General features: G+C 50.7%; 1 protein-coding gene across 9 annotated transcripts in view; it reads left to right on the forward strand.

The window, feature by feature from the left end:
- Window positions 1-27,909, forward strand: part of SLC24A2 (solute carrier family 24 member 2) — a 1,614,118-nt gene that overhangs the window by 1,481,469 nt on the left and 104,740 nt on the right. For all 9 annotated transcript variants that reach the window (XM_069630764.1, XM_069630770.1, XM_069630763.1 and 6 more), the window contains one exon: window positions 8,215-8,361. In XM_069630764.1, the coding sequence (XP_069486865.1) occupies window positions 8,215-8,361 (147 nt within the window). The remainder of the gene's footprint in view (window positions 1-8,214; window positions 8,362-27,909) is intronic.

Below are 27,909 nucleotides of genomic sequence, written 5' to 3' on the forward strand. Positions count from 1 at the left end.
GGAAATGTAGAGAAGGAGCTACGTATCCCCACCTCAATCACCTCACCCATCTTGCCTATATGTTGGGAACCACAGTGTGTGACACGTGCGATACCAGTGAAAATACTGATACCATGGAGAATTCTGGAGGCAAGGTTCATTGAGGAAACCATACTTGCATACAAGACAGTATGAGGGCCATTTGAACGAAATCCCAGAAGAAGCAGTACCAATGAATGTCAAAGAAGAATGGTGACGTCATGCAGAGCCAAGCTGATATACATGGAAGAGATGCAGAGACTAGAGAATGCAGATATTCTATAAGGCATCAAGAAAGTATCAAAGATAAGTGACATCTTGGGATCAAGATGAAGAAACTTATGCTACAGAACTGATGAAGATGTCAAGTCAGTTTGCACGTGGACAGATGCAAAGAAACGCAAGCAGATGGAATTTTCTTGAGGCTAGCTAAGTAGTGAATAGATTGCGGCATGCGCCAATATATACATATATGTATAAACAAGTAAAGAATGGATGTATCCACTGCGTGTTATAACAGCACTGGGCTAAAGAAGTGAAGAGGAAGTGCCAAGTATCAGCCACACCTCAGCCACCCCTTTTGAAGTGCCAGGAAGTTTTGTGCCAAAATATGGTGTGACGTATGAAGAACAGATAAACCAGCAGAGAGCCGCAGTTGGGCTCTGCCCAGTGCCTATTGGAAGAACAGTACCTATTGAAGTACCGGCACCCAAGCAAACCTGGACAGCAAGGTATATGATGACCCAAGAATTCTGATAAAGAGACTAAATGCCATGGATAAGTGACATATTGGGCCTAAGGTGAACCAGGTGATTTCAAGATAAAGAAACTTATGCCATATGCACGATGAAGACATTAAGCCAGTTTAAACGTGTACATATGCAGGGAACTGCAAGAAGCAAAGAAATAGTGAAAGCTTGCTTATGCTTAATAGTAAAATAGATTGCGGCAAGCGCCAACTATACATATCTACCTCAAAAGCACTTTATAGATGAGCGAAAATCCACTATGCACATGAGCAGAATCGAAACGAGGTTACTAAAGGTCTCAAGAGTAGAGGGCCTCAGCTAACAATTCAAGAATTAAAGACGGAGAGAAATCCTGCTGAAGGTAAGCATGCAAGGAAGCCAAGGTAGTGTCAGACTGGAATAGACTAGCAATCCCTAGGATTTAAGAGAAGAATAACAAGTCTCCTGTTCAGCAAGGTCGAGATAAGCCACAGATGGTAAACGACTGACAGAAGTAAATCAAATACATGAAATTGCACAAAGAAGAGGACTATTTCAAGGTGTCCTAGTCACTTGGCAAGGCATGCTGAAAGGGATGAGACTTTCATACCTGCGCATGGAGCCTTATTGTACCCATACTCCTTAATTTTCTCAGACCAAGAGGCAGACTCAAGGCCAAACTACAAGGCAGTAATTTACACACGGCCACTAAGGTGATGAATGGCTGTAACATAAATTGGAGGGAAGCTGGGGTACAGGCTTACTCCCTGCGCCTACGCCTAGTTATTCTGCATGCTGCTAAGCGCAAGTGGAAAAGTATGTGTGGGCGCAATGCAGAGAGCCATAGTGGACCATGTAATCTAAGGTCCTATAGAGAGTAAAGCCAATAGCACATTGTACTTTTTGTGATGTTTACAGTGGCCAGTTTGAAGGAAGGTCTTAGTTGCCTCACCTGACATTATTATCCAATCCCCTCTCCCCGTTACCATATACAGATATAGCACCTATATTAAAGTTACCTTCCTATAACCAATCAAGTTGCATGTTAGGTTTTTAAGATTACATGTCAATGATGATGAGTTTTTGGTATAAATGATGTTGGTTTTCTGAAATTAGTTGGAGTTTAAGCGAGAAGGAAGATCGAGCGGTTGCTGATGTTCATTGAACTCCCCGTTTTCTTTACTTGTCATTAAACAGACTCCCTTTGCCAAGCTATTGAGTTGTCATAATTATTTGATGGAAGAGTATGAATCTTCATCCCCATCTATCTCGAGGGTGCTGCTACTCATCTTAAAGGGCCGTTTGGAGACCCCCAGTCTTATGGGCTGGCTGGGGTCCATCCAGTTCGTAAGGAAGGCCTCTTTTCCAGTGTGTCATAGTTAGAAAACAAGTGAATTACAAAGTCAATCTCAGAAAGGTGAGACTGGATGAGCCAAGAAGCCAAGGTCTTATCAGGCTGGAGTGAGCAGATATTGGATACAAATCGTATGAAAGAAAAGAGCTCCTGTTCAGGAGGTATGAACAAAACAAGGAAGACATCAGAGGTCTATTAGAAAATAGTATTTTAAATACACTAGGGCTTGATTTTGTGGTCTTCAGTCATGTGGAAGGATGAAATTGGACGAACATGGTGGTCACACCTATGCATGAGGGCAGAGCGTGCCTGTTAGGGAGAATTAGCTCAAGTGTGCTAATTACTCCCTTCCTTAGAGACCCCCAGCAACTTTGCTGGATTTTGAGGGCATTTTTTTAACCTGGAGAGAGTGAGACCCTTTTTCCCACTCTCTTATGTATTTTAATGTGATTTTGAACACTGTGTTTCTTTTGGTTGTGGAGTCTGACAAACTCCATAGGCATCATCCTTTTACATTGTGTCACACAGCACCTTCAGTGCAGTGGTACAGGGAAATCTTTCAGATTTCCCAAAGGTTTAAATATCTTCTCTTGGATAAACTACTGTTTCCAAGAGCACTAAAGTGAAATTGGCTTTACTTACATTTGTAACTTTCTAGACCCAGCACACACTATCTTACAATAGGGTGCTGGAGGGGTTACTTTATCCCCTTTGTCTAGCTTCTCATGTAACAATTTTATGTTATCCTTTCCTCGAATGGCTGGAGGCAGTGGTTTACTTTTAACTACCGTGGTGTGCATTTACCGTGGGCTGCGTTCGCAGCTGCAGTAAAGCACCCAAGCATGCCATTTTGTCAAAATGGCCCCAGTCTTCTTTTTTCGTCATTTCTTTGTGGAAAGGTCCTTCTTGAGATTTACTCTGCGCGGCAAACCAGGTTTGGTAACTTTTGTTCATTTTGTCTTTGGCGGGATTCACAAGTGAAGCCCGCCTCTCGCTCTAGGGTGTCTGGTGGGGGCAGGAAGCGAGGGAGGTGCCCGAAACTCCCTGTGCTTAGTCTCCTAGGACACAGGAATGCACTCTTAGATGATTGGCTGGCTGGCAGTCCGGCAAGGACAGCCACCCTGCTGGGTGACTGACAACTAGGCTGGAATTAATGGGATAAACCTGCATAAAAGGCGAGGCCTTTTGGCTTGGAAGGCAGAGTCGACCACTGGACGAAGGAATCCGAAGAAGAACTTTAAGAGGATGTCTGCTGCAACACCTGGACCGTTGGTTTGCCCGATGAAGCCCTGCTGCTCTGCTGAAACTCCAATTCCGTTTTGACTAGAGAAGCCCTGCAAGGGCGACTTCTCCCCTTAATTTGGTGGGACCAATCAACTCCAAAGTAAGCCACCTGGACATCCTCTCGAAGCTGGTTGAATTTCCACTGCAGTCGCTGCTGGAACCAAATAGCCAGGGAGAGGAACACCAGATCATGTCTGTTGTTTTTAAGCTGGCCAAGAGCTCCTGGAAGATCCTCCGGACTCCCAGGAAGCAGGACTGACCGCGCCTGAGCCACCTCAACAGAGTGCTGCACCCCAAATGCAAGCAAAGCCCATCCCAACAGCCAGGAACCGTGGTGTTGCTATTTGCGGTAAACTCGAGGAGCTGAATCACTGAAGTGCCACTTGTTTGAAGATTGCCAGTTGTGGTCGGTGACTGTCCCATTGAAATGCAGGAGTCCCCAGAAGTCGTTCCTCTTGTCCCCACGACTGAGGCCCAGGAACACCAAGATCTGCAGAGCTGCACAGGAAAAATAGTAATCTGCTGCACGTTTCTTCAACCTAAAGGTACTGTACAGTCTAAGAGAATGTACCTCTTGTTGTGTAACATCTGTAGAGTTGTTAACAGCTTCTTTACCTCACAAGCCTAATCAGCTTGTAGCCCCACTTTGATTTCTTCTTTTCTACAAATACTTCTAACACATTGTGCAAGACTTTCTACTTACCTGCAAGAAGTGTTTCAGTTCACCTTGACTTTTGCTAACTTAACATTGGCTGGCATGGCTCCCTGAATGACCCTTCTCTCCTCTGCTTAGGTGTTGTGTCTTCCTACCAGGAAGGGGTTAACTGACTTCTGGGGGGTTATTTTGAAAGTACTTACCTGCTTAAGAATAGTTCTGTGAATACGTGTCTATTCTGAAACCTCTATTCTTTTGACACTCCTCTCAATAATATTCTAAATGCAACAGTGATATATGAATGTCTGCAGAACCCTAACTATTGAAGTCACCTGAGGGTGTAGGTTGTGTCTGTTAGCCATCCCAAAAGGGTTTTTGCTGATTTAGAAAACTAAGAGTGTGTATTTTTGAAGTGTATTTGTGTGTTGCTTTATATTTCTCACTTCTGAGGAAGGCTTATTCGAACTGACTGTTAAATAAATTAATAATTGTTTAATCAAGAAACCTTGTGTGTACGAGTTTATTTGAATACTTGTCACTGTGAATCTCCTTGTAACTTCCCTACAGCTCACGTTGACCCCTCTTGAGATAAGCCTGGCTGCGTAGTACAGACTTATACAAAATGTCGGGTTCCCATTGCCAGGAGGTCAGGGTTGTTGTAGTGCACCCAAAGGCTACTGCATACAATCTTGCCTAACAGTGCCTTCACTCCCTTGAATCCTCTAGAGCAAAGAACACTCCCAAGGACAAGTTCAAAGCCCTAATTGACAGAAGACCACTGAGGTGATGATGGATGAATATGATAATTGGTGGGAAGCTATGGTTGGAGACTAGCTCACCAGCACCTAGAAGCCCACTTGCGTGCTGCTAATGTAGGTGGAAAAGTACTGACGGAGGTTTGTGTGCCAACCAATGGTAGGGCACCGCATGATTAAGGGTCCTATTGTTTGTGTAGCCAATGGGACGTTGTGTATTTAGTGACATTCATAGTGACCTGTTTAAGGGAGGAAGTACAAAACAGTTTCATATTTTATCATGCACCACAGTAAATAAAAATGTCACACAATGAATCTTTTAACTCAAAAGTGATCGAGTGGCAATTTATGTTTTCAAAACAGTGCCCTTTGTGATAACTCCTGGCTAATTGGCTAATTTCTAAATCTGAAACAGTTTTGTACTACCTTCTGCTGAACGGAGTGGAGGGACCTATTTCTTTGTTTTTCGGTTTTCATATTTATGCAACACTCTTCGTTTGGAATTATAGAAGACTTCTGGGCGCAGAGGTCCATAAATTAGTGTCCCCCAAAAGGTTCCTCAGTTTTTTCCACTGATTAAGGGGAGGTCTTAGTCGCCCCACTTGATTTTTTAAGAAACAAATCACTTTCTTTCACTCCTGTAGACGAGTATGGATAGTATACTTAGACATTCCCTTATACCCTATCACACTTGCCACTAGGTTTGTGTAGTTTGCCACGTACCATGACGTTAGTAATACGTAGGTTGACGTCACCTATGGCGATTTATTGCTATAAAAGAATGCTTTTTTTAAAGATGCATTGAGAGATCTTACGCTGCGATGTCCGTTGATGTCCGTTGTACTCCCTGTTTTAGATAATTGATATTAAAACAGAAATCCCTTTGCCAACTACCTGAGTCATTCCAATTATTGATGTTTGAGTAACATCTGCATCCCCATCCGTCTCAAAGGTACTGCTACCTCATCTTAAAGGGCTGGAAGACTCCAGTTCAGAAATGCATAGTAAAACTAAACATTGATAGCTGCCAAGAATTGGATTAATCATAACCATTGGCATTGTCATTGGCTGACTTCCATACTACTGGGTGTTAGTGCATCAGTGCCATTACAGTAGCAGTGGTCTGCAAACTTTGGCTCTCCAGATGTTTTGGACTACAACTCCCAGCAGACCAAGCCAGCATAGCCTAGGTGATGGTCTTATGGGAGTCGAAGTCCAAAACACCTGGAGAGCCACATGATGCAGACCTGGGCAGTAGAAGATGAGCTATATGCAAGTAACTCTTTATTCTACCACACTTGAGAGCAGTTGAGCCCAGATTGTTCATTTATGCATTCTCTATACAGGAATGCAAACAAATCCAGAGATGTTTGGCCTAGAGGCCTAGCCGCTCAGACCAGACTACTCAACTGGGGGTAGGCAGAAGACTCATTTTCAGAAAATGGTATAGAAGACTGCTCGGAGCAATGATAATGGATATGATTGGTTCAATTCCTTCCACCCAACACGTTTTGGTTTTGGGAAAAGTGTCAACAAAAGAATGAGGCATTGTCAAAGACACTTCCCATGATGACACTTCCTGTGACATCCCATGGGTCAAAGTATATGCTGAAAGTATCGACCGACCTGGCACCCTGGTTGCCAATGATTTTACAGAGCAAAAGAATGTGTGAAAACCAAGAAACACTCTATGAATGCCAGTGCATTATAATCTCTATTATCTGTGAAGTACAGGTCATGGACTAAACATATAACCCAAATGCCCAAGCTGCCATCGTGCAATTGCCCATTTCTGTTACCTTAGCTGGGACTGGATGGTGGTAGTGCAGTTTTAGGATATGGTGAGATGGGAAGTAAAGGATACATTCTAATGAGGGAATGCAAGGGAGCCTGAAATACTGCTTCCCTCACAGTCTATGCAGCAGCCATCAAAGCGGGATATTGTTGCGGGACTGGCAGTAGTACCCTCAGCTAAACGACACATCACAATCATACAGATGCTTGTGGATCCAGCAGCCTATGGGGCTTGGCCATACAAACTTGCATACTTTATGTCTCTCTTGCAAAGACTGGAATTTAGGGGTTCTATGAGGATGGTACAGAGGCAACGGGAGCCTAGGTGCTACAGGTGGCAGGGCCCCCTGGGACTGGGGTTCCAGCATCGCATTGGTGTGATGAGATACCCCACATGGCTTCATTCAAAGAGGGACTTTGGGGCTGAGAGCATGAAACGGGGGTAATAGTTGCAATTAATCAATTCTGCCAATGGATTTTTAATTGCCAGGAGTGTCCTGGGGAAAAGGGAGGCCTCCTAAATCGCCAGGAATAATTGAGGGCCGCATGCATAAACCCCGCACTGACATCCGCCTGGTGGTGATGTTTGGTCTCTTGATGGTTGTGCGCACAGCAGTGCAGGGAATAGGCGCTGCACAGTGCAGTTTAATTCTGCCACAGGAGATGAGATTCGCCTCTTTGGTGGTGGAATTGATTTAGGGTCCAGTTGGGGTATGGTCTATATGTCAGGGGACAGTTTAAGGTCATTGAAGGTCATTAAAGGAAATATTTCAAGCTTGGTGTTGACTTTTGCAAGGGCATTGTGGAAATATCTAGAGATGTGGGAATTCAAGAGTTAGTTGAAAGTTTTACAGTGTAAACTTCTAAGTTAAATTTGGACTAAGGTAGGAGTGGGAGAAGGTGATCTATTCTTTTAGGGCGGGCAGTGTGGCCCGTATAGCCGGAACATTATATAAGAGGACCTTTTATGTCAAACAGATCAGGGGTGGCCATGAGGTCAGAAGAAAGGCAAAGGGGCAGGAATTCCAGGATGGGACCCGAGAGGGCTGAAAGAAAAATGGAATCGGTGCTATTGTGAGATCCTGTGGTCAGGGCTTGTGGCCCTTAAAGGGCATGAAAAAGAGTTAAGGTTCTTAGAGGGTGATTTGGGACTTATTAATGATGTAATCACGAACCCATGGCTGTCTGCTTCAGTTCCATGTTCCTTCGTCGACACGAAAAAATAACTTTGAAAAACGAACTGAAATGCTTTACTTTTTTTATTTTGGGGGACCCTCCAAACTCCCCTTCCTAATACCAATATCCCTACCCCAATCCCATAGCCACCCCTTTTAACCACTTACCCCCTATATATTTCGATGAATTTTTTTCAAAGTATTTTTTTTTCGTTTAACATTACTTCAAAAAAACTGGTATTGGTGAAACCATGCAATACCGTCTGCTTAATGCCAATTCACTCCCAAGATATAATTGCCTGCAGAATGTATGATTCAGCGCTCTTTAAAAAAAGGATTTAGTGACTTTGAGTTGCAATTTGCTGTTCGCATATTACATTTAAACAAAAACTCATTAAAAAAAGTGTGTCAATTTCTCACTCTATGTCACCCCCTTTCTTTGTCGCTGCAGGGCGCAGAAGCAGACATGGAAAACGAAGAGGAAGACACTCCACTCAGCCTGGCATGGCCGTCGAACAGCCGCAAGAAAGCCTTCTACTTAGCGGTGCTGCCTATTATTTTCCCGCTGTGGATCACCCTGCCAGATGTCAGAAACCCAGTGAGTAACCTTAGCCGCAACACCCCACACAAGGCCCCCGGGCCCTGCATAGCAACATGCCTGATTTCACTTCCACTTGGTTCTCTTTGCATATGCCTCGAGTCACATGTCCCCCAATGCCATGCCTTCCAGCCCCGTACCCTCTGAAATAGCATGCAGACTCAGATTGTGGGTGGACAGGCCACAGTTGCTTTATTAAGCAGGAGGTAGCTTACAGGTGTTCCGTTATTGGCAATGCAGCATCAGGATTCTGCTCTGAGCTGCAAACCCTTATACTTACTAACTTTCTGGCGGGCAGCATCGGTCTTGTGCAAAGCTGACGCCCTTACACTTTACTAACTGTCAAACCCAACACCCATTTCGGTAAATGGCTTTACATTGCAGCTGCTTCCAATTTCATACTTTTCCCAGGTGCAGGATCGTTAAACATCTCTTTGCCCCTGTCTCCTGCCCCCCCATGCTCCCTGCTGACCGGGTGTTCAGTGCTCTAACCTTTTCCTTCACCCCCAACCCTTTGGTACCCTGACCCCCAGTTTCCATGTCCCTAACTGACTCTCTGCCCGGAGTTCTGGAACTCTCTCGCCTCCTAACCTACTCCCCTGGTGCGACTCTCTGCCCGGAGTTCTGGAACTCTCTCGCCTCCTAACCTACTCCCCTGGTGCTTTACCCCTTCCCCTTTTACCAAGACTCTTGACCTTCTACACCGTTCGACTTACCCTCTTACATGCCCCCATGTTTGTTTCCTGTCTTCATTCATTCACGTTGCACTTGGCCCCTCCCCATTGTAACTGACCACTAGTCCTCTCCTAACTCCCCAAGTTGCTTTCCCCGACTAACTGGATTCCCCTGCACCCAGTTTCTTTGTTGCCTGCCAGCCCCTTCCGCCGGTTGCCTTGTCCCCCGACATTCTAGATCCTTGCACCTTTACACCTCCCCTTCCATCCCCCCACTCGCACATTCCACTTCCCTTCCCCATGGCCCGCTGAGTTATGTACTCCGCCATCAACAATCTTGGACACTGCCAGTACCTTGTGGATTCCAGCAGGCCAACCAGCCTGGATGCACCATTTACCTCCACTGCTAGGTTTCTGCTGTTAAATTACAAATCATGACAAATTAAAACAATTCACATTATGCATTACAATTCGTGGGTGGGCGGGCTGGACATTCTTTCTGCCCCGTCAGTTCCAAAAAAAAGAGGGTGTTTGCTTGTGGTCTGGTGCTTATAAGCACTTTTTGGGGGGTGGGCTAACCTTTCTCCTCCCATCCCGCCCTTTTCGCACTTTGAGTTCACTCCCCCATGCCCACTTCCTAACCACTGGCATTGGTGAGTCTAGGAGGGTACCCCAGGTGGTCCCTACTGTAAGGGTGTGGGAAGACGTGGGCACAGGGAGTCCTGCTGGGCGATGTGGCTATGGCAGCATCCTCTCGTGGTCTCCCTTTGCTCAGTGTGTCCCCTGGCTTTCTCTACACTATAAGGAGCGAAGGACCTCAATGTTAGGAAGTGCTTGGACCATTAGAGGAAGCGACCAGGGGAAGAGAACACAGACTGCACACAGTGGTGTAAATGAATGTTACTGTGCTAAATTACATGTCTGTGTCCTCTTGCTCCAGTGGTGCTAAATTCTGCAGGGTGTATTGAACAGGCTGATGGTAAATTCCATGGTAACTAGTCATGTTTGAAGCAGAAACTTGCAACATGGTGTGAGGTCCCAGGGAACGTTTGCACATATTTATGTATTCGTCTGAAAAGGTTTGAGGGTTCATGCAGTCAGTGTCCCCGTCAAAGAGGGCAGGCTGCCATCCATCGAAGGGCCTGCGTTTTCATGCGCTAGAAACATACAGCTTTTTTTCCATTGGCAGCTCAAGCACCCGGTTGACTTTAGTAATAGAAAAAAAGAAAATAAAGTTCACATTTCCAGCGTGAGCGGGCAGCAGTTACGAAAATAGAGCTTTCTACTTCTTACACAAGCTGGCCTGTGGTAGAAACAGAAAAAATAGTTAAAATAGAAACACTTTCTTTTTCCAGGTTGGTCTATCAAGCTGACATGTGATTAAGCTAGCATGCATCTCAGGGTGTTCATTTAAATTCCCCATTGAGTTCCATAGAATTTCCATTTACTAATGCAACATTCCCTATGGATGCTATGCTTGCTTATAAATCACCCAGACCCTTTCTACTTTTACTTCCTACTATTAGGATACATTAATTTCAGTTTGACAGATAGTACCTTGTACACAATCATTTGTTTCCATCATACATGCATTTGATAATGATTAAAGGGAAAGTGCGTTCAAAAATATTATTGTCTTAAAAGATGGGCAATAATCAAAAACATATATTAAACATCTTTTTAAAGAAACGTCCTATGTAAAATTTTGAGCAAATAAGGCTCAAACCCAATAATTTCAAGCACTACGAGGCATCCATTTTGTGAAATGGATGAGGCCCCTGTGCTTGTGTTAATATCTGCCGTCGTGGCACTATTGAAGCAAAAGCCACCTGCTGGTAGCTTTTATTACAGCAGCTTTTGCTTCATTATTGCCAGAAAGCAGAGAATGCAGGCAGGAATGCTGCTGCCGATAAGTGCTTATTATTTTCTTTTTCTTAGAAACCCACAGCAATTATAAATACAACCGTGTTGTATTTATGATTTCAGTGGTTTTCTTTCTGAGATTCCTGGGCTCCCCCGGCTCGGGGAGCTCGGGAAACTTAAAAAGAAACCCACTGCAATTATAAATACAACTGTGTTGTATTTATCGCTGCAGCGGCTTTCACATTGAGTCTCCTGGGCTCCCCCAGCCCGGGGGAGCCCAGGAGACTCAAAGAAAAAGTACCAGCATTTATAAATACAACATTGTTGTATTTATAAATGCTGTGGTTTTCTTTTTAAGTTTCCCGGGCTCCTCCAGCCAGGGGAGCCTGGGAAACTTAAAAAGAAAACCACAGAATTTATTTGCGGTGGCTTCCGTTTTGAGTCTCCCGGGAAAATTTGTACCTGACTCTATGCCCCCATACCAAGACCAAGTAAAGATCTCCCTTCCAGTTCTCTCCCCCCTCATGAAGACTTAATTGAATTGCATTCCTGGAGTTCAGGATGGCACTGGAAGCGCTCTTTGAGTACCATTACCCCACTTACTTGTTCTCTTCTTCTCACCCATAAGCTCAACCAAACATTTTTGTTGCCATCAAACAGCTTGTTCGAGCCATGCACAGCAACCTCTGCTGCAGTCCATACTCTCCCTACCTGGTCACTCTTGCTGCTTTTCTGGACTCCACTTAGTCCAAATGTTACAACAACCTCACCTCCTCTCTGTGGTCTCAGCCTTGCAAGATTTCCATGACCCACACTCCATGATGTCCCCCCTCGCCCATGGTCCCTCTTTCTCTTCTTCATGCTCCACTGGCAAATTTGCTGGTACTTCTCCTCCAAAATCTGCGGTAAGATACATGGCACTCTGTCAGCCCTTCACTCTCCCACAGCTCTTTCTTTCTTCTCTCCAAAACTGCCACCATCACCCTATCTGCTCTATTCGACTTCCCACCAAACATCCTGGATGAGCTGGCACCTATTCTTCCACCTGCCAATGCCTCCTCTGTGCTTGCTAATCTCTTCATGCAGTAAGCAGCCAAACAGCTAGCACCCTTGGTTTCTAACACCTCTCGCCTCTTTTCACCCATTCACTTTTCAATCAGCTTCACAGTGTCCATGTCATCGTGCTTTCCATTTTAAAGGAAGTGAAAGCTGACCCCCAACAGCCCAATCAACTATTGGCTCACCTCTTTTCTTCCTCACTATTCCAAAGTTCCTGAAAACATAATCTACTTCTGTATCTTTTTTGCCAAGTGGCTCACAGACTCAGTGCTCTTCCCCAATCTGGGTTCTGCAGCAGGAATTCCAGAAAGGCAGCCACTTATCCTCATCTCGGTCTCCTTCACTGTGGCTCATGACTGCCACCTTTCACCAGTCATCTCTGTTGTGTTTCACACATTTGACCATCCCTCCTACCCACAAACTCTCACGCATTGTGGCTTTCATGTCACTATCCTCACTTGCATTCTCTCCTATCCTGTTGACTGCTCCCTTTTCACTTCCTGCTACACTCGGGTCTCCTACACAACCCTTTGCCCAATAAAGGTCCCTGCAGGGGTAATTCTCTGTGAACTAATCTGCTCCTTTGTATTCTCATCTGTTTTCCAATAATACACAAATGTTTCAACCTCCAGCTCTGCTCTTGCATCACTAACTGCCTATCTGCCAATTGCCACTGGATGACGCTGAATTTCTTGATGCACAGCAACTGTAAAACCGATGCGCTCTTTCTCCTGGTCTCCCGTGCCATGATTCTTTTCCCTTTTCTTATATGCGGCCCACTTGACCACCATGATTCTTCTCCCCTTTCTTATATGTGGCCCACTTGACTGCCATGATTCTTTTCTCCTTTCTTATATGCGACCGCCTTGACCGCCATGATTCTTTTCTCCTTTCTTATATGCGGCCCACTTGACAACCATGATTCTTTTCTGCTTTCTTATATGCGGCCCACTTGACTGCCATGATTCTCTTCCCTTTTCTTATATGCGGCCCACTTGACCGCCATGATTCTTTTCCCCTTTCTTATATGTGCCCCACTTGTCCGCCATGATTCTTTTCCCCTTTCTTATATGTGCCCCACTTGACCGCCATGATTCTTTTCCCCTTTTTATATGTGCCCCACTTGTCCGCCATGATTCTTTTCCCCTTTCTTATATGCGGCCCACTGGAACGCCATGATTCTTTTCTCCTTTCTTATATGCGGCCCACTTGACCGCCATCATTCTTTTCCCTTTCTTATATGCAGCCCACTTGACCGCCTTATCCAATTCCTGAACATTTTCTATGTGGAGGTTCTCTTTGTCAGTGACCTAAACTTTGCCACTTCATCACCACCTCTGCTTTGTCTGTCAGGCATAACTGCCCGTAAACCCATAACTTCTGCCCCAATCTTTCACTCTGCCATAATTCGTATAATGACTGGTCTTCAGGAGGCTGGATTGCTGCTCTAGCCTCCTTGTGGGATTCCACCTTCTCAACATGTTTTTTAACTTTACTCACCACACCCTCATCAACCTACGATGATCCACGCCGACCTGTGTCCACTGCCTTCCTGCATGGTGGCTCACCCTGCTTAATCACTCACTAGTGAAATGTACCTACTCCTTCAGTGTAAATTCATCTATAGGTTAGCCCCTGGTTCTTGCTGAATCTCTCTCAAAACCTATCCTCTTGCAATGATATATAATTTCAAGTAGGCCTCAACCTAGCTGCCGCCATCCAACGTCTGTGTCCCCTGTGCCTTCAGCCTTCTCTCTGACCATCACTATGCCCTGATATCAAGGGAATTAACCTAAATAACAACCTTCTTTCCTAGGAGAGAAACCCAAAGCTTTAGAATAATGGGTCATCACCGGCCGGCCTTTCTTTGTATATCCGTAAATACAAAAATGTCCCCAGATGTACTCAAAGTCTGACTTGTGCTCTTGCCACTTATTGGTAGCAGCTCCTCCACCACCACCAGCTGGTGTAATCTATTAACTACTGGATCAAGCCTTTGTAAAGCATCCGGCATTGGGACTGCTCGAGACATCCGTATGCGCTTTGTTTGGTGCTTCTCGTCGAACCACCTTTAATTGCCAATAGGTATATTCAAATGCACAAAAACGTTGTCTAAAAACATAGCTGTATAATATTACATTTTGAATAATGACGTGTCAGCCCAATTTTAAAGAGTATAGGCACTGTCCCTTCTGGCAGGGAACAGTAAAATGTATCTTATGCAGAAGGGCACAGGAGAGAGGCGCCTTGTTTAATCACCCAACAACTGAATATAATCTTCATAGGATGCCGTGGGATTTAGCTTTATCGAACGTGAAAGTAAACATTCCCAAGAATTCTCTTTGGACATGACAGGGAGAGAGGGAAAAGTGACCCTGGGTTGACAGGTGTGGGCCATAGTAGAACTTCTCATTCACTGCGATCTCAGTGTTTATCTATCCTATATTTGTAATCCTACTTACAGGGTAATTCATAGAATTTCGCACAAAAGTGGCGCACGCGGCTGGCGCACAGTGTCCCCGTGCGATACACTGTGCCAGCCGCGTGTGATAAAATCCATTTCATCGCACAGCGTATTCATGGATTTCAGCCTCCAAAACCAGCCGTGGCGCAGAGTGGCGCAGCGACCCTGCAGCAGCGCCAGTTACGCCCCCAAGAACGCCCTTGTGCAAGGAAAAGCCATCAAAATTCCCAATTCATCGCAAAGGGCTGCGCTAACCCTGGACCAGTTCACAGGGCTGCCAAACAGCAAACGCCAAGCGGGGAACGTGTATTTCAGTGGTTCGCAGGAAGTTTCACACGCGATTGTCCTGGGTACGTGTACATCAGGGGTGCGCGTGAAGTAACACACGCGATTCCATCAGGGCACGTGTATTCCAGGGGTGCGCGGGAAGTATCACACGCAAAATCAGCAGGGTACGTGTATTTCAGGGGTGCGCGGGAAGTATCACACGCAATTCCATCAGGGTACGTGTATTTCAGGGGTGCGTGGGAAGTATCACACGCGATTCCATCAGGGCATGTGTATTTCAGGGGTGCGCGGGGAGCACTACACGTGAATTGGCCGTGTGGGTCCTCCCAGGTGTTCCCTCTACACCCTCCACGGCCCCTGCAGCCAGCCCACACCACAGGGGACTACCCTGCACCCCTGCTCATGTCCCGCAGGCAGCCCATCCACCATGGCCATGCCCCCCAGCCAAGCCACATGTCACCTTGCACTACTGATCAACAACGCATGTCTCCCAGCACCCTCACCCCCCAGCACTGTGGGGCACCTACCAGCAGGCCCCCACACATGTCCAACTCATGTCCCCCTGCACCCCCACCCCCCAGCACTGTGGGGCACCCTCCACCAGGCCCACACTCATGTCTCCCAGCACCCACACACCCCAGCATCCAGGGGCACCCTCCACCAGGCCCCCACTCCTTTCTACATCCCCCCCACCCCACAGCAGCGCAATTCGCCTGTGTACGTGTATATCAGGGTTGCGCGTGTAGTCTGACATGCAAATTCATCAGGGTACGTGTATTATGGGTCCGCGTGAACTTCCACACGCGATATCAGCAGGGTACGTGTATTACGGGGTTCGCGGGAAGTTCCACACGCGATTGCCCTGGGTACGTGTATTTCGGGGTGCGCGGGAAGTTCCACACGCGATTTCAGCAGGGTACGTGTATTCCAAGGTGCGCGGGAAGTACCACACGCGATTGCCCTGGGCACGTGTATTTCGGGGTGTGCGGGAAGTTCCACACGCGAATTCAGCAGGGTACATGTATTCCAAGGTGTGCGGGAAGTTCCACACGCGATTGCCCTGGGCACGTGTATTTCGGGGTGCGCTGGAAGTTCCACACGCGATTGTCCGTGGTGCGTGTATTTCGGGTTGTACGTGAAGTTTCAGACGCGATTTCAGCAGGGTACGTGTATTCCAAGGTGCAAGGGAAATTCCACACGCGAATCCAGCAGCCTACGTGTATTCTGGGGGTGCCGGGCAGTCCTACACATGAATCGGCCGTGTGGGTCCTCCCAGCTGTTCACTCGACACCCTCCACAGCCCCTGCAGGCGGCCCACACCACAGGGGACTACCGTGCACATGTCCCGCAGGCAGCCCATCCACCATGCCCATGCCCCCCAGCCAACCCACATGTCACCTTGCACTACTGCCTACCAACGCATGTCCCCCTGCACCCCACCCCCCAGCATCCAGGGGCACCCTCCACCAGGCCCCCACTTATGTCCCCCTGCACCCCCACCCCCCAGCACTGTGGGGCACCCTCCACCAGGCCCCCACTCATGTCCAACTCATGTCCCCCTGCACCCCCACCCGCCAGCACTGTGGGGCACCCTCCACCAGGCCCCCACTCATGTCCAACTCATGTCTCCCAGCACCCCCACCCCCCAGCACTGTGGGCCACCCTCCACCAGGCCCCCACTCATGTCTCCCAGCACCCCCACCCCCCAGCACTGTGGGGCACCCTCCACCAGGCCCCCACTCATGTCCAACTCATGTCTCCCAGCACCCCCACCCCCCAGCACTGTGGGGTACCCTCCACCAGGCCCCCACTCATGTCTCCCAGCACCCCCACCCCCCAGCACTGTGGGCCACCCTGCACCAGGCCCCCACTCATGTCTCCCAGCACCCACACCCCCCAGCACTGTGGGGCACCCTCCACCAGGCCCCCACTCATGTCTCCCAGCACCCCCACCCCCCAGCACTGTGGGCCACCCTCCACCAGGCCCCCACTCATGTCTCCCAGCACCCCTACCCCCCAGCACTGTGGGGCACCCTCCACCAGGCCCCCACTCATGTCTCCCAGCACCCCCACCCCCCAGCACTGTGGGGCACCCTCCACAGGCCCCCACTCATGTCTCCCAGCACCCCCTCCCCCCAGCACTGTGGGGCATCCTCCACCAGGCCCCCACTCATGTCTCCCAGCACCCCCACCCCCCAGCACACGGGGGCACCCTCCACCAGGCCCCCACTCATGTCTCCCAGCACCCCCACCCCCCAGCACTGTGGGGCACCTTCCACCAGGCCCCCACTCATGTCCAACTCATGTCTCCCAGCACCCCCACCCCCAGCACTATGGGGCACCCTCCACTAGGCTCCCACTCATGTCTCCCAGCACCCCCACGCCCCAGCACTGTGGGGCACCCTCCACCAGGCCCCCACTCATGTCTCCCAGCACCCCCACCCCCCAGCACTGTGGGACACCCTCCACCAGGCCCCCACTCATGTCTCCCAGCAACCCCACCCCCCAGCACTGTGGGTCACCCTCCACCAGGCCCCCACTCATGTCTCTCAGCACCCCCACCCCCCAGCACTGTGGAGCACCCTCCACCAGGCCCCCACTCATGTCCAACTCATGTCCCCCTGCACCCCCACCCCCCAGCACCGTGGGGCACCCTCCACCAGGCCCCCACTCATGTCCAACTCATGTCCCCATGAACCCCCACCCCCCAGCACTGTGGGGCACCCTCCACCAGGCCCCCACTCATGTCCAACTCATGTCTCCCAGCACCCCCACCCCCCAGCACTGTGGGCCACCCTCCACCAGGCCCCCACTCATGTCTCCCAGCACCCCCACCCCCCAGCACTGTGGACCACCCTCCACCAGGCCCCCACTCATGTCTCCCAGCACCCCTACCCCCCAGCACTGTGGGGCACCCTCCACCAGGCCCCCACTCATGTCTCCCAGCACCCCCACCCCCCAGCACTGTGGGGCACCCTCCACCAGGCCCCCACTCATTTCTCCCAGCACCCCCTCCCCCCAGCACTGTGGGGCATCCTCCACCAGGCCCCCACTCATGTCTCCCAGCACCCCCACCCCCAAGCACACTGGGGCACCCTCCACCAGGCCCCCACTCATGTCTCCCAGCACCCCCACCGCCCAGCACTGTGGGCCACCCTCCACCAGGCCCCCACTCATGTCTCCCAGCACCCCCACCCCCCAGCACTGTGGGGCACCCTCCACCAGGCCCCCACTCATGTCCAACTCATGTCTCCCAGCACCCCCACCCCCAGCACTGTGGGGCACCCTCCACCAGGCCCCCACCCATGTCCAACTCATGTCCCCCTGCACCCCCACCCCCCAGCACTGTGGGGCACCCTCCACCAGGCCCCCACTCATGTCCAACTCATGTCTCCGAGCACCCCCACCCCCCAGCACTGTGGGGCACCCTCTACCAGGCCCCCACTCATGTCTCCCAGCACCCCCACCCCCCAGCACTGTGGGCCACCCTCCACCAGGCCCCCACTCATGTCTCCCAGCACCCCCACCCCCCAGCACTGTGGGCCACCCTCCACCAGGCCCCCACCCATGTCCCCCTGCACCCCCACCCCCCACTAGTCAGGGGCCCTTGCCAGCAGGCCCCCACACATGTCCCCCAGCCAACATGTCATCACAGTCTAGATCCCTGGGCCTTATGGGCAGCGTCCAAATGCCAAACACCCACCCGAGTATTGCATCCACCCACTTAGAAATGGCAATTACATGATACAACCCCAATGGCAAGTTTGTAAATGAACACATGTCCCTCACATACACACAATGGGTGTCAGTGAATGTCAAAACCCATATCATGATATGCATGAAACCAATGAGATGATACTACACATTGAAGTTTGAAGAAAACATATGTATTAAAAGCAACATAAATTGAATCAAAAATAAACAAACGAAAATGGGAATTAAAAAAAGAAAGCAGCATGTCCGTAAAATAATGTAAAACCACAAATCATAATCCAAAGGAAAGGTGTCCAAAGTCACAGTAGTTCAAAAAAGTAAATCCAATGGAAAATTAAAATCGAAAACCATTGCTCCATGGGTAAATCATAAAAAAAAAATAGAAAATCCAACAGTCAACTATATACAGATAAACAATCAAGGGTCCATTATCCCAACAGAAGAAATGAAACCTATCTAATAACACTACCTAATAAAAAAAACTATATACAAAAATGTGGCCCATTGACCAAAAGGTCCAAAAAAAATGCAAAACCAAAGTAAACCTAACACTAACTACAGATCTATTTACAAGGGCAGCGGCCCAGTCCGACGGCTCACTTCGGGATGTTTTTCCGGGCCAGGGCATCATCGAACTCCTGCTCAATGACCCGTAGGCGGTCCTCCTCCATGGCCCTGAGGGTCCGCAGGGCCGTCGACATGTTCACCTCCAACTCCCTGCGGATTGCCTCGAGGCACTCAGCCCGCCTAAGGGCCCTCTGCATGGAGTTCTCCACCCTGACCATCGTGAGTCGTGCCTCTTCTGCCCGCTGCCGCTCCGCATCTATGGCGTGGCCCAACCGCTGCCACACGGAAGACACTTCCCGTCCTGGGTACTCCTGCCCTCCGGCCGATGCCTGCCCCTCCGATGTCGAAGGCCCCGAGCCATCATGGCTCCCACCTCGTTGCTGCTGCTGCTGTACCTCTGCCCGTGCCCTGGCTCCTGCTGCCTGCACATCCTCCACCGGATGGGGTGCAGTCGTTGATGTGGCCACCCCTGCTGGACGTCTGACTCCCGACTGTGGCAGGGATGCCTCCTCCACCAGCCTGGCCGCACCGTCAGAGGCAGCTCCACAGGGCACCCAGGTGACTAATGGGTGGGAAGATAGCACGGAGGACGACTGGCGAATAGGGTGTTCAGTTGAGGAGGGGGTCTGAGCAAGCCCCATCAAACGGAGGAATCCGGCCTGGGTGACCTGTCCCAGTAGGCCGACGCGGTCAACAAACCATTCGAGATGACGTGCAGTCTCCTCATGAAAAGACTGCAGGTCACCTCGCATGGCCCGTTGACGCAACGCCACACCAGTCAGGACAGGCTCAACCCGGACCCGGATAGCCACGTCCGCAGGCAGAGGAAGGCCAGTTGTTGTGAGCTCATCCCCTGCCTGAAAACAGGTCTGGACGTAGGCATCCCTGCTGGTGCAAGATGATGCAGTGACAGGATCAGGGACAGGATTGCACACAGGCACCTCCGCGGTGGCCTGTGCTGCCTCCTGTCCCTGGTCCTGCACTGCACCACTAGCACCAGTGGAATCCCCACCTCCAGACCCTGTCTCTGTTGCTTGCACGGCCTCCTCCTCCACCAAACCCCCCACCAACCTGGATGACTCTGTGCCATCTTGCCCCGTTGGGCCCTGTGGGGTCCCAGCTGCCCCTTCTGCTGCCGAGGAGTCCAACTCTGACCTCCGCCTCTTGGGCCTCCCCCCGGCAGCTGCGGCCTGGGACGCGGCACCGGACTCTTCACTCCCCGTCGAGATCACAACCTGGGAGGGGAGCCGGGCCTTGCGTCTCCGGCTGGCGGTGCGATCCCCGCCGCTGTGCTCCACAGCACCTTCTCCGCCCTCTTCATCAGTTGACGCTGCAGACAGGGAGAATTAAAACACAGGCATCAGGGCACTGTACAATGGACACATACACACATGACAGTTGTACATGAGTGGCATCAGCAAACCTCAGACATGGCATCACAATCGCCAACACACATGTCATTTCAACTTGCACACATGAGCCATACCACAGCCATATCGCAACTGCCAGCACCATCCATACACATACAACAGCATGAGCAGGCAAAGGTGAGCCAGACATCACATGCAACACAGGGAGTGCACTACACATGTACACACACCACCACACTTGCATGCATGTGTACACCTCTGCCAACTGTTGCTGTGTTCAGATCGGCATCCATGTCACATCTGCCAATCAGGCTTCCACATCCCGCTGTCACATGCATCCATGTTGCATCACTGTTGCACCCTTGTCAAATACACACACATGCACATGTACACAATGCTGATACATGCAGCTGAAAACAACATCCATGTGTGACATCACGAACATGCCTACTTACATTCACATTCATCCAAACATGTGTGCCCACACAACTGCATTTGGCATGCAAGCCTACACACAAGCACCATCCATGTCTCACACATGACAGCCCTCTCATGTGTTAGCCTCACGGCCCTGTACACCCCCACCCATACTTGGCCCCATACAAACACATGTGCAACCTGCACACTACTGGCACATCACCACACGCACAGCTTACAATCATGATGCATGTACACTTACCGCTCGACTCCAGACGGGTCTGCCTCTCAAGGACCTGGACGTGGAGCGCTGGGGATATGAGTTCCAGGACCCTCATCTGAACGTCCGACAAGTGGCCCCGGCGCCCCCTAGCATCCGCTGCCTTCAAGAGGCGCCGGGCCTTGTTGAGGGTCCTGGACCTGAAGTCCTCCCGGCGCTTCTTGACATGTTGGAATTCGCAGACTGCCACCCCCTCCGCGTTGATGGCAGTCACGATGTCCGTCCAAATCCGAGTCCGTCCTTCCTTTTCGGCGCGTAAACTTCCGAAGAGGGCATCATACTGCCCCAGGACTTGCTCCACCAGGACACCAACTTCGGTGGCAGTGAAGCTGGTGCCCCTCTGCCTCTCTGGCCGGGGGTTGTCAGTGGTGCCAGATGTTGCAGTGCCCGACATGACAACTCCAGAGGCAGGAGTGGGTGGGCAACTGGGTCCTGGGGCTGGGCTGTGGAGCGATGGAATCCCAGTCGGGAGTCTTCGGTTCCAGCAGGGGTGGTAACAGCAACAGCACCCCTGGCTGATGTGCAGGCAGCAAATGGCAGGGCACGTGGGCAGCAGGCAATCAGGCAGCAGCAGATGGCAGGTGGGAGCGTGCTCGGGGTTCTGGGGGGCAGTAATTCGGCCTTCTGGGCAGGAGCATGGTCTTGCATGTGCTTACGCGTGGCCAGCTTGATATGGAGTGATTTGGCACGTGAAAATCCAGCACGTCTGCGTGTAATTCGAGGAAAGGGCCTTAGCGCGTAAGTGCGTCAGCACACGTACGCGAATTCATTGGCCCAAAGGCCACCAGCGCGTATGCGCATCTGTGACATGCGTGCGCGGCCGTTTCCCTGTACACGGGTGCATGTTACATGTCCAATGACTGCACGTCAGAGTGTCAGCTCGTGTAATTGGAGGATGGGGCCCTAGCGCGTACACGCGGAAGTGACGCTGGACGTGTGGGCATGTTTAAAAGGTACGTGTAGAACGCCATTTCCTTGTACGTGCTTTTTGTGGAGAGCGAGTGGGTGAAATCTGTACTTCTTGTCGGTTTACACGCGATTTACTTCACGGCGTTCCAAGTTCGTACTCCCTGTTACCTCTGACAGCTTTTTGTCTTCTTGTCTTTTTCCTGGGCCTGTTTCCTCAAACAGTGTTCACTTCTCCTGTTGTCCTGTCTCCTCAGACAGCGTACAATTCTTCTTTTGGCGGGGGTGTTGCCAACGCGCACACATGCGTATTTTTCACGTGATTTTTCCTGCCAGACGGTGAGTCGTGCACGTATTTGACATCTGTGCTTGCCCCGTGTGTTGCCTACCCCTTCAGAGGTCAGTCTAGGCTGCCTGTGACACGCATACGTTCATTTTTGTGTTTCTGGGTGCCACAGCGTAGTGCAGGTTTTTTTTTCCACGCACGTGGTCTAGGAGGGGTTGCGTGCACATTATCTCACTTTTTCGGGGTGCCTGTGCATTGCATGACCCGTCATCTTCCCCCAGGGGTCACATACAGCCTTGCTAGAGCACTAGGGTACGAATTCCATCTAGTACCCTACCCCTTTGACCCCCAATTGCCCAGGACAATAGTTAACTGCAACTCCCAGACGCACAACAACATCAGTGCCATGGTTGGGAGGCGAGCACGCGGTAAGGGTGGCAAAGGTGGGTGAGCCACAAGAGGTGGCCGTGGTGGATACAGTAGGGGACGTGGCCAGGACTTGCAGGGTGCCCCTAACCCCCCATGTGTGGGTGACCAGTCAGGGACACCCATACCCCCCCCCTGGTTGAGGGTAACGTGGCTGACACCATCCCTGCTCAGCCCTTGTTGGACCAGCCCATTGTGGCACCAGACCTGGCACTGGGTGACTCCATGGCTGACTTCCAGGTCAGCAGGTCTAGGCCAAGTGTGGCGGTGCACGTTGGTGTCACCAGCCCACGTGGATCAGGGGCAGCTATGTCATCTGCTGCCCCGAGTAGGCAGGGTGGGGAGGCTGCAGGGGCAGCTGCGGCTCCATCCACCCCAGCTCTGAGTGTCCCAGCCAGGACATTGTCGGTCCTAGTCCATCCTGCTGACGTTCCCCCTGACTACATCACACTTCAGCTAATGCCTGCACCAAGTCCCATGGTGAGTGTTCATTCCCACACTCCTAGTCCACAGTCCACCGGGGCTCCTGCCCCTAGTGTCCAGAGCTGCGTAGGACACTCAGTATCACCACCAACTTCCAAGTGGAAGAGTAAGAGTGCTCGTCCAGTACAGGCTGATGCCCCAGACACGGCTACACAGTCCGGCCCACCAAGGAAGCCCAGCTTCAATCAGGTCGAACTTGATGCACTTGTGGAGTATGTGTCCGCACATGACAGCGAAATGGTGATTACTGCAGGATGCAAGACCACACCTGCACAACATCAGGCACACTGGCAGACCATTGCGGAACTCATAAGTGCCCTTGGATTCGTGAGGCGCACAGCTAATGATTGCTACAAGCGCTGGAATGACCTTAAGCGCAGGGCAAAGAAAAAGCTGGCCTCAAGTCATGCCGCAACTCTAGTGACTGGAGGTGGGTCTCCGGCAGAGGACATAAAACTCACTCCACATGAGTATGTTGCTGGGACCTACGTCACGGAGGAACAGATCCAAGGCGTGGGAGACATGCCAGATTACGAGGCATTGTCCGGTGAGTGCACATGCATGTGTGTGTCATCCATGTGCATGGTGTGTGTGTGAGTGCTTCTGATTGAGTGCCAGGTGAGGGAGGGTGTGCTTGAGTGGTTTGGGTCACCCATGTGCTTCATCCAATTCATTCTGTGCACCAGGATTTGGGTGTTGCAGTATCCCTTCTGGCAACAGTAGACATTCAGCCCAACCTCACGCCAGTTGCCCTTGAATTGTCATCTTGCCACAACATAGTTGCATGTTATTCTGTGTTCATTCAGGCTGATTGTCTGCATTCCACCACTTTCACTAGGCATTTCTCAGTCCTATTGTCACATGTGTGACATGGCTAGGGTACATGCCATCTGTGTGATGGCATGTGTCATGTATGTGTATTGGACATGCCAATCACAGGCCAATGTGTGATGGCACTGCTAGGCAGCATGCAGCAAATTTGTTGGTCTTCCATCTTGGTGTCATCAATGTGTGCCATTTGCCTCCCCTTCATACGCAGTGACAGTGCATGCATGGGAGGGTTATAGTCATGTGGTACATGTGTCAAAGAAGTACTGTTTCTGTTGCTTCTCAGCCCTAATTGTGTTCCATGTTGCTAATGCCTGTTCCCATTCTTTTCTTTCATGTCTTTGCAGGGGATGACGCACTTGATACTGCTGGGGTTGTGGAGATGGTGCAGACCCAGGAGGGGTCTCAGGCCCGACCGGGCACCAGTGAGGGACGTGGTGTGGTGGTGGGTGAGAACCCACACTTGCTGCAGGCCGTCATCTCAAGGGGTGTCTCTGGGTGCACCTCCCCCGAGCTCTATTCAGGTGTCGATTCAGATGATGAGACCTATGTGCCGTCGCAGGTAAGTGTTTCTGGGAGGGATTCTGTACTGTCCAGCCTACCTGCACCAGGGGTAGAACCCTCAATGGGGATGTCAGTGTTGGTAGGTCCGCCTTTGGTGGTTACGGATGCAGGGTCACACTCCGCTACATCTGATCCTGTTCCTGGGCCAGCAGATCAGAGGGGGAATGCAGTCCTGCAGCCTCAGGCAGTGCCGGCACAGCAAGGCGCAGTTTGCCTTGCCCCAGACAGGTGTGATGCCCGCCGACGCGGTGGCCGAACGCCACCTGGCAATACCGCATGGGAGCAATCCATATACGGTATGGCAAACCAACAGGCAGCATCAACTGAGATGATGGCTCTGGCCATGGATAGGGTGGCCACTTCCATTGTCCCCCAAGAAAGGCTAATTGAACAACTACAGCAGGCAACAGACTCCATTAGCCAGTCACACAGGGAGGACATGTTGGCTTCCAAAAGGGACAGGCGGGCGGCACGGGAGACTCTGCGGGAAGCCATTTCTATTGAGTCCCAGGGCCACAGGGAAGCCCTAAGGGTGGAACTCCGTCAGCTCAGGGCAACTCTGGTTGAGCTTGAGGCTTCAGCTAACACGAGGACAGAACAGCAGCTGGAGCGGCTCACACGTATGATCTCAGCTGAGATGCAGGCAACTAGGCCGGAGGTCCGGGCATCCCGTGAGTTGTTGCATGGGGACCTACGCACAATTATCCTCCAGAACCAGAACTTCCACACCCGCATGCTTGCTGCCATGGAGGACCAGACTAGGGCTTTGCGTGGGCTGCCTCCCATAGTGCCACCACCTCCTGATGCAGCTGCAGAGGGTGAGGAGAGCGACAGCAGCGATTCTCCCACAATAGGGTAGCCGTGCAGGCCATGAGCCCATGGAGGTGTTTTTTTTTCCGCAAGATCCACACAGGTGGGTTTTGATGTGCACCCTGTCCTCGGACCTCCTGGGTGCCCCCCCCCTGGGCCCATTCATGGCCATTTTTTATTTTTTATTTTTTATTTTTTTTTATTTTTGAATCTTGATTTTTTTGACAGTGTGTTGCCTTGTGTGGCTCCCGTGGGCATACGCTGTATTGTGGCTGGGCACATGCAGGCTTGTCCTGAATTTGGGTCAGATGCTTGGGTTTGTGTGACACACACCCCTCCTGCTTCCCGTTTCCATGGGCTTGCAAAGGGTGTGCCCAAGTGACATTGACTTACACGGTGACGATGGACTCCCATATGATGTGTGGGCAGTCTGTAGTCAATACTGTGTATACATTCCTAGTGCATATTGTGGTTGTATTGTACACTGCATGGTGTATTGATATGTGCCTCTGCATCCATCTCATCCTGCTAATTTGCAGGTCCATTTCTCATGTCTTCACAAGGCGGTCTACTTTGGAACTGGAGTCCATGTTGTCAGCAGTGCACCTACACTCTTGCGTGGCGCTAACACTGTATAGTTGGAACTGTTCGAAGTGCTGGCATTATCAGGTAGTGAGGCTACCAATTTTTTAAGTCTGTACTGTCATGTTTATGGTAGGTTGGAGGTTGTGTAGGTGATTGGTATTATTGGTAAGTATTTGGTAATGTGTGTTGTTGGTCCTGCATTACTGTGAGAATTTCATGTGTGGCCAGTTTTCATTAGGGACACTGTAGTTGGTGACACTTGGGGCATGTTGTGGGGATTAATTTGTTTGCTCTCACATTGCATGACATGCCATGGTGTGTTGTGTGGCCATGCCGGGGAGGGGTTGGGTGACATGGCACTGTTCTCATGTTGTATTTTGCAAGTGGGTATTCATTTTTGCTGCATGGAAATGTGTCTTTTGATGACACTGCATTGGTGGTGTTTGTGTAGGTAGGGATGCACACATTGTGACACTTCCAGGTGAACAATCTCAGGCTGCTATGGTTCTGACAGTTGACTGTCCCTTAATTCATCAGAATTGTCAGATTGAGTCATCATTGATTGTCAGATGGTATGTGCCAGGGCTGTGTGCACTCCACAGGGGTGTGCTTTCTATGTGAAGTAATTAGCCACCAGCTGCGTACGGGCTGCTTCACCCCGTGCCCTTTCCCCTCCCATGCGCAGCAGGCGTGCATGTGGTTGGGGATGTGGGGGCACCACCATGTCCACAGCCAGGCCCCAGCGTGTTGCAACATTGTGCAGGACACATGCTGCCACTATGATCCTGCACACTACTGGGGGAGCGTATAACAGCTGCCCACCAGAACGGTCAAGGGAGCGAAAGCGTGACTTGAGCACTCGGAATGTGCGCTCCACTATGCCCCGTGTTGCAATACGGGGTGTGTTGTATCTTACCTCAGGAGGCGTGATGGGGTTCCGAATTGGCGTCATCATGTGTGTGCTCAGAGGTAGGCACTGTCTCCTGGGGAGGTGGTGATGGGGATCATTAGTGGGGTATTGGCATTACTCTGTATCTGTCATGCATGCGTGTGCTGTGGCATTTCTACTCACCAAGCAGCCATGCATCGCCATGCCGCCCAGCTTCCATGTCCCGGTTTAGGGTTGACATCCTGTAAATGAAGCTGTCGTGGGTGGACCCTGGATAGTTGGCATATACTGAGGTGATGATTCCCTTGGCATCACATACTACCTGGACGTTGATGCAATTTCAGTGCTTGCGGTTTCTATAGATGTGCTCAGATGCCCTGGGGGGACGTAGAGCCACATGGGTGCAATCAATGGCACCTACCACTTTGGGGAATTGTGCCACCCTGTAGAAATCCTGGCTGACAGCCTGCCTTTCTGCAGGTGTTTTGGGCAGGTTTATGTGCCTGCGGACTGATGGGCGTGCGGTGATGATGGCCAACACCTGGTGTAGGCACCGTGACTGCGTGGCCTGTGACACCCCCCCACTATGGCACTTGTGCGCTGAAATGATCCGGTAGCCAAGAAGTGCAGTACATTGAGGACCTTCTCCAGGGGGCTGAGTGCTTGGGAGCACAGGGTGGGTGTTGTGAGGTCATCCTCCCACTCACTGACCAGGTCGAGTATTATGTGTGGTGGAAACCTGTACCTCCCATACACCTGGTCATCAGGCATACCAAATAGGCTGGTTCTGGGTGTGAAGATTCTGGCCCTGACTATCCTTCTCCTCCTCCTGCGGTATCCCACGGCCACTGCTGCTAGGAACGGTATATTCATCCTGGCGTCTGAGCTTGTTTGTTGTTTGCGCACTCTTTTATGCTGCGCGGGACGTGCGCCTGCTTCATGCTGGCGTACGTGTTTCAGGATTGGACCTTTTATTTTTTGCAGCGTTGTAGGCGACCGTGTAAATCTTCCCGCCCACCCCAGGAATACGCATAACACGCTCTCCCAGGCCCAGTCGCGAGTAAATATTCCCGCC

Source organism: Ambystoma mexicanum, chromosome 6q, assembly GCF_040938575.1.
Source record: "Ambystoma mexicanum isolate Mex_15411 chromosome 6q, UKY_AmexF1_1, whole genome shotgun sequence".
NCBI lineage: Eukaryota > Metazoa > Chordata > Amphibia > Caudata > Ambystomatidae > Ambystoma > Ambystoma mexicanum.